This window comes from Brugia malayi (assembly GCF_000002995.4).
Source record: "Brugia malayi strain FR3 genome assembly, contig: Bm_v4_Chr1_scaffold_001, whole genome shotgun sequence".
In the NCBI taxonomy this organism is placed as follows: Eukaryota; Metazoa; Nematoda; class Chromadorea; order Rhabditida; family Onchocercidae; genus Brugia; species Brugia malayi.
In genome coordinates, this window is record NW_025062475.1 from 10,629,153 (window position 1) to 10,646,886 (window position 17,734).

The 17,734-nt window shown below is 29.9% G+C and overlaps 3 protein-coding genes across 4 annotated transcripts; 2 read left to right on the forward strand and 1 right to left on the reverse strand.

Annotated features, from left to right (window-relative positions):
- Nucleotides 1-508: 508 nt before the first annotated feature.
- Nucleotides 509-3,430, forward strand: Bma-vnut-1 (Major Facilitator Superfamily protein; the record flags this gene model as incomplete). The annotated part of the gene is made up of 9 exons (XM_001897401.1): nt 509-570; nt 843-969; nt 1,236-1,455; nt 1,585-1,684; nt 1,786-1,859; nt 1,997-2,189; nt 2,447-2,666; nt 2,750-2,921; nt 3,258-3,430. 9 exons carry the CDS (start codon nt 509-511, stop codon nt 3,428-3,430), a joined length of 1,341 nt encoding a protein of 446 aa, XP_001897436.1.
- Nucleotides 3,431-7,064: 3,634 nt separating this feature from the next.
- Bm9711 (Uncharacterized protein) lies at nt 7,065-12,351 on the forward strand (the record flags this gene model as incomplete). Of its 2 annotated transcripts, none has more annotated exons than XM_043077429.1 (13): nt 7,065-7,294; nt 7,628-7,875; nt 8,218-8,413; nt 8,558-8,700; nt 8,826-8,955; nt 9,119-9,268; nt 9,367-9,451; nt 9,740-9,943; nt 10,162-10,289; nt 10,402-10,520; nt 10,752-10,933; nt 11,163-11,328; nt 12,062-12,351. In XM_043077429.1, 13 exons carry the CDS (start codon nt 7,065-7,067, stop codon nt 12,349-12,351), a joined length of 2,271 nt encoding a protein of 756 aa, XP_042933363.1. The 2 variants fall into 2 exon arrangements, with proteins under 2 accessions (XP_042933363.1, XP_042933362.1); XM_043077428.1 differs by having other exon boundaries at nt 7,637-7,875.
- Nucleotides 12,352-15,719: 3,368 nt separating this feature from the next.
- Nucleotides 15,720-15,875, reverse strand: Bm13448 (Uncharacterized protein; the record flags this gene model as incomplete). Its single annotated transcript, XM_043077430.1, has 1 exon — nt 15,720-15,875. A coding segment is annotated over one exon (156 nt), but the record flags the coding sequence as incomplete, so codon positions are not given.
- Between the last annotated feature and the right edge of the window lie 1,859 nt (nt 15,876-17,734).

The window sequence follows — 17,734 nt, forward strand, 5'->3', positions numbered from 1 at the left end:
AGCGGGATTACGTGGTGTGAGTAAGTAAGAAATAGCTCATTCATTGATTAAAGAGGCTTCATTGAACAGTTCCTATGATGGGATGGGAATATTTGGAGAAATTTCAGTACTGTTAAATAATTAATAATCTACAATTATTAATAAATATGTGTGATTAATAGTCTCTAATTAATCTGCAATTAGATGGTTAATAATCTATAATTAAGAAAATAAATTAATATGGAAAAGAATGAAGATTATATCATAATGACAACTTCTTATTATTTTGTTATCATGCTTTATACTTTTTTTTTTCACATCTTTTGTTAATTGAAATTAAATTAATAACCGCCTCATTGTGTAAAAAGGAACATTCCAGGCGGAATTTTCTGTTAGTGTTTGAAAAGTAGAAATAATAGCACTTTTACTTTCTTTCAATTATTCACATTCTTTTATTGCCATATGAATTAGCAATGAAAGTAAACAAAGAGATTATTCAGGTACGGCGGGCTATGTTTTGCCCGCCGACATGAAGTTATTGCAGCAAGATATCGAAAGTCGTCCTACTAGTTGTGATAAATTGTGGAGCAGGTTTGTTTATTTACATTATTTTTCTTTTATTCTCGCACTTTTAATTGGAGTCAATATGTAAATAGAATTTTTTATTGACCGATACAATATATCCTCTCACGTGATGTCATCGCTTACTTGAATCTTATTAAACTAGATTTATTTGATCAGAAAGAATTTATCTTAAAACTATCACTTTTGATGATTCTTTGCAGAATGATTTGACAGAACAAAAACGATATTTTAAGATAGTATCATTATTGATTGGTGATAAATTAGCATTCATATTTCAGACAGGAATGTCGTTTATGGACAGCCAATTTGTTTCTTGGTACATGTATGTTATATGCTGCACGTGTAGCTTTACCAGTATGTGCTACAGTGATTGCTCATGAATATTCGTGGAACAAAAATGATGCAGTATGTTTTATCTTTCGAATTTTCTCTCTTTTTATGTTACTAAAGCAGCAGGAAGGTTTATTTATGTTACTAAATCAATTGTAATGTCTATTGTATTTATTATTTTCACTAATTATCTTGCCGGACAATTATATGATTTAATATGTTGTTAATCGCAATAGTTCAAGATGAACTGTTATAGTTATTCGTGTTACAGTGATAGGAACGATTTTCCTTAGAATATCAATGCATAGAAAAATATAAATTAACGCAAATTTATGTTTAAGGGGACTGTATTGTCATCGTTTTTCTGGGGATATGCTTGTACTCAAATAATTGCTGGTCATGTAGCTGATCGTGTGGGCGCTGAGAAGGTGTTGAGAATCTGTACATTAACATGGGCGTTGCTCACTTTCTTTACTCCTCTACTATTCGACCTCTCATACTCTACAAATCATCCAATGCTTTTTATAATTATCATCCGTTCAGCGACAGGTGTTGGACAAGGTACGTTCTAACTGATTCTAGAATTTCGATCATTTCAGAGCCTAAAAAATGAATCACTTCCTCGATTGATTTTGAATCTACCAAGGCGTACATGTTAAAGCTTTTCAAGCAATATATTTTTGCTTGCAGCTTTCCATCTTCCATCGATGGCTTCAATGACTTCTCGACATCTGACGTCTTTTGATAAGGGGCGCATATTAGGCATATGTCTGGCAGGATCTCATCTCGGGTGAGGCACTAATTTTTTAACCGGTTTTCCGTAAAATTTATTGGAAAAGGTTTGGTTATAATTGGTAGCATTTTTGAACACTTTATGCTTTTGGTTTCTAGGACGGCGTTAGCAGGTGCAGTTGGTTCAATATTACTGGAAACTTTCGGTTGGCGCGCCCTATTTCAGTGTGTGGGTATGTTTCCAGTTAGTATTATCTCTGCTCGGTAGCATTTCACTGTTTCGTTTTGACTGGATTAATATTGCTATTGCTCATTTGGAAAGCTTGTTTTTATTTTTTACTTGTAAAAAATAAAACTTGTAAAGTTTCAGGGTTGATGTCATTTTTGTGGTGGGCATTGCTTCGCTTCATGTTGACATCACGTAACCAATCCAGTGACTTTGACGACGGCAAAAGCGACGAGTTGAAAGCTCCCTTAGTTAGTGGCTTGCGGAAATCATTTAGCAATAGCTCCTCCGAAAATGTGGTTCCTTGGAATACACTCCTGAAACATCGATCGTTTTGGTACGTTGGAAAATTCTGTCCTCTTTTTCTATTTTAAACTGTTCAAAATAACATGAATCTCATGTGGTTTCTTCATTTCAAAGTTTTGAAATTAAAACTGGCGAATATTTCGAACTTTTTTTGGAATTTCTTTCATTATTTCTATTATTATTTCTGCCATTAATTACTATTATCTTTGTAAACTTTTTTGTTACTAATTATTACTAATTATAATAGTTCCATTGTGTTTAACAAATGCTACGTACAAGTTTTTTAAGGGCAGCAGCAGTCGCGCAATACTGTGGTGCTAACGCTTATTATACGTTGTTCAGTTGGCTTCCATATTATTTCGCAGATACATATCCTGATGCCAAAGGAGTTATATATAATGTAGTACCTTCACTTGCAATTGTTATAACTGCCTTTTTTGCCCCGTTTATCGCAACATCATTATTTGTCTATGTGCATTCTCTTACTCTTACCAGGAAGTTGATGGAGGTTAATTTTTTGTCGTACGTTTATATTGTTTCGTTCATAACTGTAAATTTTCTACCAAATAAACTAATTTCTCATATTTGCAGGGTATTTCATTGAGTGCAATTGCGGTATGCTTATTAATTTCAACGCAGTCTATGAGTTTCAGTGCAGCTTTATTCACTTTTACATTAGCTATGGCAGCACGTGGCTTTCATCATGGTGGTGTTTCAGTGAATCCATGTGACCTTGCTCCTAACCATACTGGCTCAGTTTTTGGTAATTTCGCGCTTCTAAAAAAAATTTTTTTTTCACTAGGTTTCAAAGGAAGCAGTTAGGAAACTTACCACACATTCATAGAGTATTTCGAATTGTTTTAAAACCAAAGTTTTTGAATAAAATTTATATTAAGGTTTTTTGAAAGTGTTAGCCAAAAAGTAGAGGGAACTAATTATTTAATCCCTTATGCTAAGGTATGTAAAGATGTGATGTAGATAGATATTCATTTGCTATTATAGATTGCACCCATTTTTTGGTACAAATAAGCAATCAACATGAACTTGATATTTTCTTTATCTATATGAAATTTCCTTCTCAAATTTCTTTCATTTCCAGGTGTTTTTAATGCATTCTCTGCAATAACCGGTTTTGTTGGTGTGTATCTTGCTGGATATATATTACACGAAACGGGCAGCACTTGGGCTTACGTGTTTATTTTTACATCTTTGCAGTGTTTTATTGGAGCAATTGTTTTTTCTTTATTTGGTACCGCAAATAGAATTATCTGACTTCCTTTTTCATTTTTTGGAAATTTAAAAGATTTTGTTTATCACTTCGTTATTTATTATAATCTGTTGATTTCCGTTTAATAGTCTACGTTATTTTTAGGCTGGAACTTCACATACAGCTTGAATAAGACATATGTTTTTAAATGGTATTAGACATTAAATAGTATACCTAATACACCACTATTTCTTCACTTCTATCATTTCGCCTTTTATTACTCATCCTTGCAAATTGTATTACTTATGTCTAATTGTATTATTTGTAAGCGAAATTAGTTGTGAAGTCATTTTCATCTTAGCCATTGACAAATTCAGTCACTGAAGTCATTTTTTCATTAATCCACTTGATTGTATAAAGTTTTGTGCAATTAATTTATTCATGTTGTCCTCTTCTCCAATTTTGTGATCTCTTATTATCGTATCGCCCTATTAAGAAAAAATTGCTGCTACAATGAAGCTAAAGTTTTTTTGCTGTTTTAAATGTACCTCACGAGTGATGCCACAGATTTCCTATCGATACGAATCATGAGATCATAACGTTTGAGATTCACGAACAAATTAAATATATAAATATTACACACTTAACGTTCTGTATTTAGGAAGTATTGAAATCAATTTCTTGCTTTCATTAATGTTTTACTTTTAAGTTTTTGAGAGAATGAAATGAGACTGTAGCAGAGGAAGTTAAGTTTTCTATACTAAGTGATTGTCAGTCATATCGATTTAGAGCTCAGTTTATTTTGTTCTTACTTCTTCATTTCTACATTCTTCATTGTCCTATACTGTCCTCCCTGTTCTTTATCCCTTCAACATATTTTAGAGCGATATTCAGGTTTTTCATGCAGTTCCTAAGTATGTGATCGGACGATAGGTAAATTTTCTAGGATGAAGTAAATATGTGCAAATGATGATAAGGTTGTTCATGAAGTCGGTGTGGATGATAATGTTATTGAGATACTGGAGATCCATAATGTTTTCCTTTTTATCTACTCGTACAATTTGAAAGTTTTTACTAAGGATTCATTGGAACTCCGGATAAAATCAACTGGGACATCGAAATTTTTGAATCGTTTATTTTTTCCACACGTTGAATTAATTGGGGTTGTCAGCGACTTTAATAACTTCAGTATATTCACATGAGCATATACAGACGAAAATCATTATCTCCTAATATCTTTATACTTTACAAAATATGTTTATCATTCTCCAGTGTTATTTAATTAAAACTTCGGGCTAAAGATGTAATAAAGTAATATTTGATAGTCATATCTAGATGAATGAAAGCAAAAGCCAGATATTCCTGAAAAGAAAAAAGAAATAAGATAGATACGTCTTATTAAAAGATCTTTGAATATCTTTATATTGACAGATCTCTTAATGATTGATCCATTCGTAATTTCACTCGTTACATTCAGCCATAAACAGAAGAAATCTTTTTCATAAGGATGCAATAGAACAAATTTCAGGCTACTTCCCAAAGATACAATAAAGTAGATTTCATGCTACATATGTTTGAACTTTAATTTATTCATGCAATATAAATGAAGATGAAAGAGAGGCCAGGATAGGTGCATGTCATCAGACTGTACTACAAGGAGTGATATGGATAGGGACGATATCTTGAAAACCTTTTGTATTTGAGTTATTTTAATGTGCTATCCAGTTAACAAATTTATGAAACATTCTATTTTGTTTAATTCTACTTTTTGTTTAATTCACTTTTTAATTTGACTTTTCTGTTTTGTTTAATTCGTACTTGATTACTGCATAAAATAATCGAAGAAATTTTACGAAAGCAAAGCTTAGCGTAGCTATGAATTAAATTCTTTCCAAGAATGAAGTTAGAAAGAATTAGAGATAAATAAATTTCATATGTTATATTTAAAAAGTAACAATGAAATTTATCTAAACCTCAAATGTATTTTTGAAAACGATTCATCTTCTCAAGCGTTTTCGTTCAATTTCTTTTCTGCTGCCGCTAATTGCCTTGAACATGCCAGAATGAAAGAGAGAATTTCCAAATTTCTGACCTAATTTAAAACAAATTATTGCAACTATTAAAAATCTTTAAATATTCTAACAAAGCTATAAAATAAGGTATAATAAATCTGATTCAAATTTTAGCGAAGCATAATTTTCCTTTCAAGTTTTCGACTTTATGAAAATTGAAGGGAATTTTTTTAAATTAATTGATTAATTTTGCTACTTATCAATCCCGAAATTGAAATGGATGATGAATAAATGATATGAATGATAGGAAGTAGTAAGAGAATTAAATTTTAAGGTAAGCTAAATGTTTGCATTTAAGCCAAATACTGAATATGTTGGAAGGAATAAAATGATAGTAATATATATTACTTTTGTCTTACTTTTATCGTACAGTTAATCAACGATGCCACTTTTTCACTTATGTCATCTGTTAAATTAAGAAAAAACAAAAAATTCTCTTCAAAACAGTGAAAAATAAATAGTAAATAACAATGAATCATTCATTCTTTTACTTTTAAGTATGCAAATTTTCCTTTTTTTTTTTTTTTTTTTGAGTTTCTTTTTTTCCAGGGAGAAAATGATATCACTTCGTCTTTTCTTCACTCGTAGTTGTGATGATACGATATCAAATTCACGGAATGTATTAGAAGTTATTAAATTTTCAGCAAATCATATAACCTTTCAAATAATTAATAAAAATAAATAATTTATAACCATCTTACTCGTACGTCACCCTGTCGTACGTCATCCTGTTAATCACGTTAATATTTTTTTGTGGTAATTGGATGATATTCGAACTCTTTAAGGGTATTATTAATGGAATGGAATGAAAAGGAGAAGGAAAATATATCGGATAGTTCTATCAGTCTTATCAGATAGTTTTATCAGTAAAATTTTATTCCATTCATTAATCGCATACTTTCCAATTGTAAAATTGTTAGCTGAATTATTTATTAGATTCAAATTCCCGCCGTACGTATTATTCCTGGCAGTGTCATTTGTCAAGCAGTGACGGATTTAATGGATTTCCATTTCTTCTGCTCATTAGTTAGGTGTTTGTGCTTTTCCTGATTGGTCGCCGTGTTTATTACTTCCGGTCGTTTCCGAATACTTTTATAAATTACTCAGAGTTATTCCTATTCCTATTTTGTCCATAATTAATTGGCGATTAGCAGTGAAAGAAATATTACTCAGTGGTTACCTGTAGAAGGAATAATTTCAACAGAATTTAATCGATAGTTACCTGTAAAGGGAACAGTTTGCAGCACAGCTATCAAACTATTGCTACTAATCATTTGTAGATTTAATATTTTAAAAATTTTTGATTATTTTGCTTCCTAATTTATGCGTGAATAATTTCTGAATCATTCAATATAAATTATATTACGTCTCAACTTCATACCTGAATTGCATCACTTTTCTAAGTGTGTGGAAATCTTTTTAAGTTGTATGAAATTTATATTAAGAAAATTGTGAAATTTGTTGTGAATAGATGTTGCACCAATTTAATACTTTTAGCTATAAGTTATTATAGAATTTAAAAAAGCTTTGGTAATTCTTATTTGAAATGACGTATGTTTAGTAATTTTGTTTTTGCTTACAGTTTCAGGGATAGTTTTTCGTTCTTCATTACATAAGGCATTTGGCAATGGCAAATGATGACGAGGAGCAGATGGCTGTGCAAGATGAAAATGAACAAGGAGTGGCAGGTTTAGCGCAACGAGCTGCCCAAATGTTACACAATTTACCTTTTTTGAATTTCCCAGCAGTTGAACAGAATGAAAATCCAAATGATTTGGATCATCTCGACAGGGATTTTCATGCATTGGTACATAATGCAAATGCTCTGTTAGCTGAACAACTTGCGGTGTTGGGAGAGTCGGTTTTTTTCTTTTTGTTTAAACTCAGTTTTTTATTTAATTCAGTTTATGAATGTTTTCTTTGATGCATATAGCTTATGATTTATGGAATTTAACTACATAGAGTCTTTTTTTTTTGATGTATTCCTTACGTAATTGTGTGAGATTTCTTTTTCCTAAATCACTTTCCTCATTTTCAATAGGTAATTTCAGCAAATCCTCTCTAGATCCATTGACATTCTGTGGATTCATCCACATATATGGTTAGGTTTATTCGTGGATTTACGATCTGATGGAAGATTTTTTATTGGGAATCAAAATATCGTTGGGTGATTATTTCCGAGGAATTCAGTATTCATAGAGAAGTGAATCGAGCAAATGATCGACCAATAATGGGTGCTGGAATGGAGCGTGTTGCTGTGGGACTCATTGATGAGCTGCGTAATATGATTGAACATTTGATAAGACAACGCGATGAAATGCGACAGTTGGTTATGCAGCGAGGCTTATTTGATCCAATTTTCGGTCAATGGGATGAATTGCTGGAAATCTGGGGAATGAGGAGTTTTAATCGAGAAAGCGGGAAAGTAAACAATCCAGGTTTGTTTGCTGAACTATATTTGAAATATTTAAATTTATTGCAAATTTTTTAAAAAATTCACTTCAAATCTTTGTAACTAAGTTATAAAATGTATTTCGAATTAGTCTTTCAATGGGCAGATATTTTCCCAGTGAAGAAAGCAAGTAAGAAAATACATAGTGGCTCCAAAAGTACAATTGCTGGAAGATTTAAAAAAATTCCTTCTATAAGATTTCACGAAGAAAAAAAATTTTTTTTTAAAAAAATAAATTTATTATTTCATATGGATTCGTCTCTGTTTTATCCACTGTCAGTTTTATTTGCAGATGTTGATTTTATGATGAAATATTTAAACATTGCAGGATCGCTAGAAAACGCGGTCGTGAATTACATCTCGAGTAAAATAAACGGAATGCCAGCAGAAGCATATTCTCTGCCATTACCATTGCTGTTTGAGATCCACGTAGGTTTATATAAGAAAAACAAATTTCTTATATTGAGCAAAGAATGGAGTAGCATCGACACATTTCAAAGAATTCTAAATTGGAAAATGAGGAGGTTTGCTATTATCATGAGAATTATTCGGTATTTATGGGTTACAATCTACCATTTATTTCATGTTTTGTTATTTTATGTGTTTGATAATTAAGTTGTTGGTTAAAATTAAACGACTGATATATGCAATAAGATTTCACTTTTTAGAATGACAGTTCATGAGCTTTTCAATGGATTAATGAATAAAGGTTATTTAATTGAACGAATTTTATTCGAAGACTTGAAGCGACGAATTTTGGATCGTACAAGAACGAAAGATATAGAATTGTACGAATGTACACTCATATTAGGTAACTGTCATAAATAGAGGAAAGAAATTATCAGCTTAGCTCTCATGTCAGCAAAAAGTTGTTATAATAAATTGATATATTGAGATAAAGGCTGTTTAGCAAATAATAATGATGACAGTTTTTAGGCACTTTTCTTTTGGATCACGGATCGCTTAGTCTTCCCGGTGAGATCTTTATATATTGTCAAAAAATTCTGAATTGGTTATCAGTCGACCACCATTTGCGTCAACGTAAATTATTTGAACTAAATTACTGGTATGTTTTTTTTTTTTTTTATGGAATTATGTTGGTTATATTAATTTGTAGCATTCCACTGAAATATGTCGTGTTTGAAATGTTAAATGATGCTGAATGAAGCATGGCATCTCAGACTGTTTCTTGATAGCTCTTTTGCTGATTTTAATCAAATCTTTTAAAGGCTACTGAAATATTACATGAATAACTGTTCATTCGTCGAAGCAGTACATATTAGTTCATTTACTGATACATTAATTGATAAGCTAGAAAGCAATGGTGATATTGGAACACTCAATTTCGTTCAAATTCAAACGCAATGCGCTTTGTTATGGCTAGTTTTTTTAATCCTTAGTTAGCCTTACTTTTCGTAATATAATGAATGGATTTGATTATTTTTGAAAATAAACTCTATAACGTTTGTATTTTCAGGTACGTACTTGGCCATTACAAGAAGTCCATGGAGTTTTGCTTAAAAGCACTAAAAGCTGCGCATGACAAAGGAACGCATATTTCCGTAAGTTGCATTACTGACAGTGAATGGATTTTAGATGAAACTAATTTCTCAAGTATTATATGATTTTCTTTATCTCCTCTGTGAATAAATTTAAAATGTAAGGAACATAAAAAAAGAAAATGAAAAAGCGAATGGATCCATATTCTTTATGATCTTCGATCATGTTATGTGTGATTGAGTCGACTGAAATAGAGGTTTCATGATATATGTTGTGTAGGACTTGTTTGCTGAGGTATTTATCAGGATTATATTGCGTAAAAATTAAGGTTTAAATCTGAATTCTTGCAGGGACAAGTGGAGCTTTTATGTGTTACTGCAAAGATTCTCATTTTCAAAGGATGTTTTAAGTTAGCACTGAGAGCTGTTCGGTTCGCACTAGTAATTGTTTTGAGTCATCCAGAGCTTGAGCGATTGTTGTGTTCTGTGTTATGTGACTATGGAGATTGTTTGCTCAATTCGGATCATGTTGAGATAGCTGTACAGGTTTATACTGTAAGTTGTGTCTTTATTCGTTGGATATTGCTTGTAGGAATAGTTAACATTTTTTATTCGTTGTAAGTCGTTATAAATTTATAAGCTACTGAGGTCCTTAGATGAATTTTTCCGAATTTGACATCATAAATTTTATTCAAACCTAATGTTCTGTCGAAGATTTTCAATATTTTTCCTTTTTTGGAAAACAAAGAAAATTTAAAATTGATTTGATATAGGTGATGGCAAAAATGGTTCAAAAACATTTTGGGACAGATTCTCTCCGTGATGGACAAGCAATGTATGAATATGCTCGTGCTGCATACCGGCTTCTCTATGATAATTATTCTGGATATCGTAGCAATAGGCATGTTTTTTATTTTTCTTGCAGGTTTTTCTGTTGATTTATCATAAGGTATAGATTAATTTATAGATGGGAGAGTAATGTTCCTGAGATCTCTAAAACTTAAAATTTTTAGCGACAAATACATTCAACTACGTTTTCGTTGTGAAAAGTATGCCAGTAAAGCACTGGAAATTTATCGGGCAAAGCTGGATAAAGAACATTATCAGCTATTAAATGCTGAAGAGCTGCAAGGTTGTTCACTATAGTTTAAAGATTTGAATTACAAAACGTTGCAAGTTCTTTTATTTGTCTTCTGGTTTTAATTCAAAATCTCGGTCATTTTTCTTTACATTAAGGAAAACTTACCTTAAGAATTATTGTCACTAAAGTCATACCGATAGATGTGATGTTCTGCTGAAATTTTTATTAAACCAAAGCATATTGTCGCGTACTACTCAAGTTAAAAAAAAAATATATATATAGCGCTAGTTTCGATAAAGAGTACGTTACGAAATGATACCACTCAAGAACAATTGCTAAATGAAGCGATGGAAACACATATGCGAGCCCTGAACAAGTATCTCAATTTTAAAGGCGAGAATGCGAATTGTGCGAGGATTTATGATTATCTTGGCTCTATATTTCGTCAATTGCAAAAAACTGATGTTAGCATTTGTATATTTAATATTAAATTTAAGCTTGTTCTGACTTGCTGACTTACTCAACTTATCTTGCGTTATATTGAAAAGATATTCCAAACAATGTAAGGAAGCTTTGCTGCACAATGGCAATTAAACAATTTCGACCACTGAAAAAAAAATGGTTCATAAAGATTGGTATTTTTGCCTAAATTTTTATCATAAATATTAAATGAAAATGAATTTTCCCATATAGGTTTCTGAAGAAATGTTTGAAAAAGCTTTGGCTATAAAAAAAGTTGTCTACGGCGCGTATGATCATGAAACAGCTCTCACTATGACTTCCTTGGCTTATCTTTATCTGAAGGATGCGAATCGACCTCGGGAAGCTTTGGTTCTTTTCAAAAAATGCCTTGAAATTGGTAAATTCCTTCTTAAATTTTTTTTAGAGAAATTGTACAGTTATATTTGGTTAGTCATAATTTCTTGAATATTTTAGCTATTCATGATTGGATTATCACTGCTATTTCGTTAGCTCATAGTCATTTTTATAAATAAATAATTTCATTTTAGCTCCTTAACGTTCATTTCACAATGCTTTATCATTACATATGTAATAAGTAAATTTATTCATTTTTCTTTTACTATTACTTATGCTATAAAGATACAAATCTTCGGAATATTTACAACATTTACTCTTCCATATTATTATCGTTACCCATAGCTCACATCTTATATTCCACCCTCAGAATTGGATGTGAGACTTAGCAATAAGGTCAGAACTTAAACTCGAAAAAATAATCTTTACATTATTATTATTGTTATTATTAATTATTATTGCAATTTTTAATTATTATTATTACTATTACTATTATTAGTTATTATTAATTATTGTTGCTAAATTAGAAAAATTCTTTCGAGTTGAGATCCTGACCTTATTGCCAAGTTCCACATCCAAATTATTCTTCACCTTTTACATCCATATTATACAGATTTTTTGCTTGAAAGTAAACTTCAATAGATTTCTGACTTTCTCGCATCTTTCATGCATACATTTATATAAATTTAAACACGAATAGAAAGTACTTTCTATCTAGAGGAAAAGGACAATATCGATTCGTTCATCCCAACATCTATATGTTATAATTTTTGCAGAGCTGAATATATTTGGTGAGGAATATTCTGGACTTGGCATTATTTATGATGGAATGATGTTAGCCTATGAAGAAATTGATGATTTGGCAGAAGCACGAATTTATCGTGAACGGCTGTACATATGGAAAACTAAGATGAGCATCCTTGATGAAACACCATCTGATAATCCCTTTGGGGGATCGTTATGCATCAACGAAACATTTCAGGATTTTACCCTTGAATGCTTTGAAAATCTCACTTCCAGTGAAACGAAACATTCATCAGATGTAGAGGTGAAAAAAGAATGTTAATGTTTCTAACTTAATTTTAAAAATAAAATGTAAATATTTTGTATTCATTAAATGCCTTCTTTTTCGTTGTTCATCGTTATTGTGATATGACTTCATATTTTTTGCTTCCGAGTTACATAGTTGTAAATGAATAATAGTTTCCACTTCAGTTAGAAGCTATAATCCCCATTTTCCACTCGTTTTTTCCTTTTCTCTTACCTCTCCATTTTCCGTAATGTTTTGCCTTTCTGTTGCAAAGACAATTACTTTATTGTAAGTGATTTTATGCCTGGTATGAAACTTCTCATTAAATTTTTAATTTAACAGAATTATGCAGTTGCGTTTACTCCCATTATAAATCCCATTTTAAATAATAATAAATATTATTATTATTATTATTATTGATTTATTATAATAATAACTATTATTATTTTTTATACTATTATTAATTAATTAGTTATTATTGTTATTATAACTATTATTATCAGTTATTATTATTATTACAATTATTACTAATTACTTTTATTATTATTCTGTAACTTTTAATTTTATTAGATTTAATTTTATTAGATTTAATACTGTTGACTTCCACGGACTTCCGACATGACAAATAGGTAAATTCTTTGAAAGTTCAGCCATCAATCGATTGTTAAAACGGCGAAGAAAAAATGACGCAAGCGCGACAGGTTGGAGAACATGCTCCATTCATGTTTCCCCAAATAAATTTTAAGTTTTATTATCATTACTAATTACTTTTATTATTATACTGTTATTAATTAATTAAGTTTAATTGTAACATTTCGACTTTTTTTTCTATTTACTTGTTCCTCTAGTTAGCTAGCTTTAATATTACGGCTTGTTAATAAATTTTTTTTACTCTTTTCTCATTTCTTCTACGTGCTAGCAAGGAAATATTTGTAGAAGATTGAGTTAGTTGTTAATTAATAATTAATAGAATCTCTGGAAGATCTTAAGGGGTTGGTACGGTTGAATTCATTTCTTCACATAACACTTCTTTATGTATTTACACATTACTCACAGCAATTTAAAATAAAGTAAGAAAAATGTAACTTCAATTTTAGCTAAAAGAAGGCCCATTAAAGTAATTATGGGAATTCGAAAAGTTATGCATAAGTATTCGTTTCAATCAAATTGTAAAATAACAATACTTACTGCTGTTATTAAGTAAAGTTCTCTAATTAACCTTAATGAAGGTGGGACCGAGGAAGTAATAACCTTGTTTTTATAACCGATTCTGTAAAGATTACAAAAATGCTAATTTGATGTGGAGAGAGTTACAAAAGGAGTGATAAATTGCATATTTTATAAATTAATTACCAAATTTGACCCTTATTAATTCTGCAGAGTCAAGAAGCATATGATTTCAATATTTTAATTTTATCTTTTATTATTAGTAAGCAATATCAAAAAATAATTTTTCGTATTATTTAGGTTTTTAGTTACAAGTTAAAAACAAAAAAAAACGTCAACATTCTTTATAATGTTGAATTCGACGTTCTTTTTCTAATTTTTTGTAAACCGTTAGTGCATAAGATACAACAACTTATTACTTAACCTTTAACCCGATTCTTACTTTTATTTTTATCTTATGCATAGTACTATTACAAGGAATTATTCATTTTAAAAAAAAAAAAATGTTGCATGCCTTCGATTAGACTTGAAATAATTTCGATTAAACATGAAATAAAGATAATTTTTTCATCATATTCGATTGGATTTCAGGAAGACTAATACTACACTGTCTGTTGTCATCTTTTAGCAATTTTACAGTTAGTAATTGAAGGAAATTAAAATGTTTCTTTAACGTTATCCAATGAATTAAAATATTATTTATCATTCATTACTGCTTTATGTTTATGTTTGGTAGTATTTTATTACAATGCTTAAAATAATAATTCGAATATATTTTATGCTTATATTTTCACATTTTAATTTTTTTTTTTGTTTTAGAAAAAAGAAGCATTTGATAGTTCACATCAATGAGTTGAAATTTTTTAAATGTTTAACAACTTTAGTATAGCATTAAAACTGTAAATTTTATTATTCCATGTTTTTGCTATTTAATTTTTTTAACGAAGCATTAGTCTATTTGTGGTTTTTGTTTTTTATTTCAGTATTTAAGGTCATCCATTTTACCATTTAAATTATCAATTCTTATAATCTGATTACTGTTTCATGTCTAAATTTCCAACAAATAGTATAGTATCAAATAAACCTAAAAAGAAAATATGTGACAAGTGGCACAGGTGAAATATATTTATTACTTCTAAAAAATAAGCACTAAACTTTTTGAGAAGTTTTTAGCATATTCAAGAAAAATGATGGAGGGATTTAAATATATGCACATATATTTAAATAAAAACTATGTTAGAAATTGAAATTAATGGGGAGACATTTCCTAATATGAAAATTGATTTTAATATTTTCGTCATTTTTTATTTTCATAGAATTCTCATTCTCCATCACTGTAATTAATTTTACCAACTTTTATTTTTGACTGCCTTTTCAATTATTACTCTTTGTTTAATTTCACTGTTACTAAATTAATTAGCCTATTAGCACAAAAATTGCATGTCATCTATGTCAAATATTTCATTTAAAAAAATAAAATAAAACAATAGCTAAAAAGTGATAGGAAGAAAAACGAGAAAAATTTTCATGTAAACCTCAAAGAAATTTAATTCAAATTGATGAATTTCATTTTGATTATTTTACATAAATATACTGTCGAAAAGACCAAATTATAATATAGAGAAATAAATTTTTATTAAATTCATAAGACTAAAAATTGTTTTGTTCTCATATAAAATTATTTCATCTTTATTTCTAAGAAATCATTTATCTAACATTCACTCATTTTCCAATTTCAGCTGAACTTATCTACCTTATCTAGAATGTTACACACTGTTAACAAAGAATGTTTGCATTGCTTAATATGTTGAGAATTGCTTTGAGTCATTTTATTCTTGCGACCTTAAATTTTAGAAGTCAAACTGAGATTCGATTGCTAAAAGGTTTTTGGTCAGCTCTTTGTCTAACGTCGAGTACAGAGATCTGTCGGTGTAACTGTCATCTTACAAGCAATTAACACAATGTTAAAAACAACTCTTACTATCTTACCTGTATAAAAAGTAAATTCGTTCGATAGTGACAGCTCTTTACTTACTGCGAGTATGAGCCAATGCCCACCTAAGCTTCAGTTTGACTAGTCTCGCGCACTCATTCATTCAAACTCTTCCGCATCTTTCCATGCTCGTAGATAACGCTTCTAGAAGTTATCAGTACATTATCAATATGCATTAACGTAGTTCGTAGGAATAAAATTCGTTACAACAGATCCCATTACACAACACATCTGTCTATACAAACCTCAAACTATAATCAAGAAAACTTCGCTGACAAATCCTTATAAGTTCTCCATACGTATATGGAGAAAGAGAGAGAGAGAGAGAGAGAGAGAGAGAGAGAGAGAGAGAGAGAGGGAGAACGAATGAAAAATTATTAGATAATCTAAAGCTAATAATCTTTGCTATGGCTCAACACTTTTTTTTTAACTCAATGTATTTTTATTAAGTTTTTTTTTTTTTTTCACATTTTTAAAACTTTAAATTTTGCACAGTTGAATATCGTATTGCAACTTTTTTTAATCATATTACAATTTTAATAAAGTAATTATATGAGAGTGTCTTACATAAAAGGTCAGAAAACATCAAATAGATATAGCCAACAGATAACGTAGGTTCACGTCTAAATGCTTGCGTTTTTACTGAGAGTTGTTGCGGACTACTTAATATTACCGTTATTACTCCAAACTACTTGACTTTGGACTCTACATTAATCTTCATCTTTAACATGCAAAAGCAATGTCATATTTCACTGATTGTCTAATCTCACCTAAATTTAATTTTTCATAAATCTCTGCATACACTCACATTCATTATTCCAACGGGAAATGCAACTAATCATTCTATCATACTCTTTGCTAAAAGTTTCTTTGTTCGTATCTTCACTAATGCTAAGTGATATCTGAGAATTCGTAAATTAATTACTGAGTTTTAATGAGGTTTGAATGAGACTTTAATGACTTTTAATGAGGTAATTTTATAAACTTTTTTCAGCTTTGTCATATTTTAGTATGTTTTTTATTTAGTTTAGCCTGAATATGTGATACATATACAATTGTAAACATACTAAAAAAAATTTCTCCTCCAAAATTGCAATCCATTATTTACTTCATTTTCTATTTGGTGACTTCCAAATATTTAATTCTATTGAAAAAAACACTGTGATGTAAACACTTCATTTTCTTCTACTTAAAAGTATTTGGAAAAAAAAGAAAGCCGTACCATAATTAATCATTCATCTGCAACTCAAAATATATCATTAATTGTAATTTAGAAAAAAAAAAAAGGAAAACCCTATATAGGTCTTTCTGAAAACAACATCATCTTATTAGTTTACTAATATTTATTAATTTTTAGATAGAAGTTTGACAAATCTTACATGATGACATTCGTTTGATAATTAAACAAATCAAATTTATTCTGGTAGATTCTGGACGTTTTCATTTTTTAAAACATCTTATTTGCTTACAGTTTTTCACAAATTTAAAAAATCTTTTCTGCAACAATTTTTCTATTTTCATTTTTTCATTGGTAATCATTGAATCTGTCTCCATGGAAACCACAAGACCTAATATTTTTTAAAAGTTTGATTTTCAAAGTACAAAGAAGTAAATTTTAAGAAATAAATGGATGGCCAACTATTGTAAAGTGGTATCAAGTAAAAAAATCTTGGTAAGATGTCGAGAAAATTGCAATATATGTATTAGTTGGAATGTTAACTTTGTAAGCAAATTATTTTTTAGCATAGAGTAAGGAGAAATAAGAATAGGTTAGAAAAAAATGTTTTGGCATGTTTTGCGTGCTGATAGCAGCGATATCAGAGTGCTGATAACATTCCAATGATAGCACCAAATCTGAATGACAATTTGATTGGGCGACAAATTGAAATGTTTTATCATGTTATCACCACTTTTAATATCTTCGGATGATTTAGGTCCATTCGGGTGATTGCCGTGACATTTCGGACTCTTTTGACACTTTGTTAATTTCGAAAAAAGTTTATTCCCGTTCACTATGGTCAATAACAGTACTTGCAGCATTCCATGATGGACAATTAGTGGACAACATAACGGCTAGCACAAATAAAAGAATGGCAACTCGATAGTGATAAGTACTGATTGCTTAACTTTAACTTTAACTCTTCCAGTAATTACGATTAAATTATTCATCTATCTCAACTGTGAATGATTATTTGGTTGCTTATCACATGCAAGTAAGCTATCTATATGTGTATGCAAAGCGCAAGTGGAATATTTTTT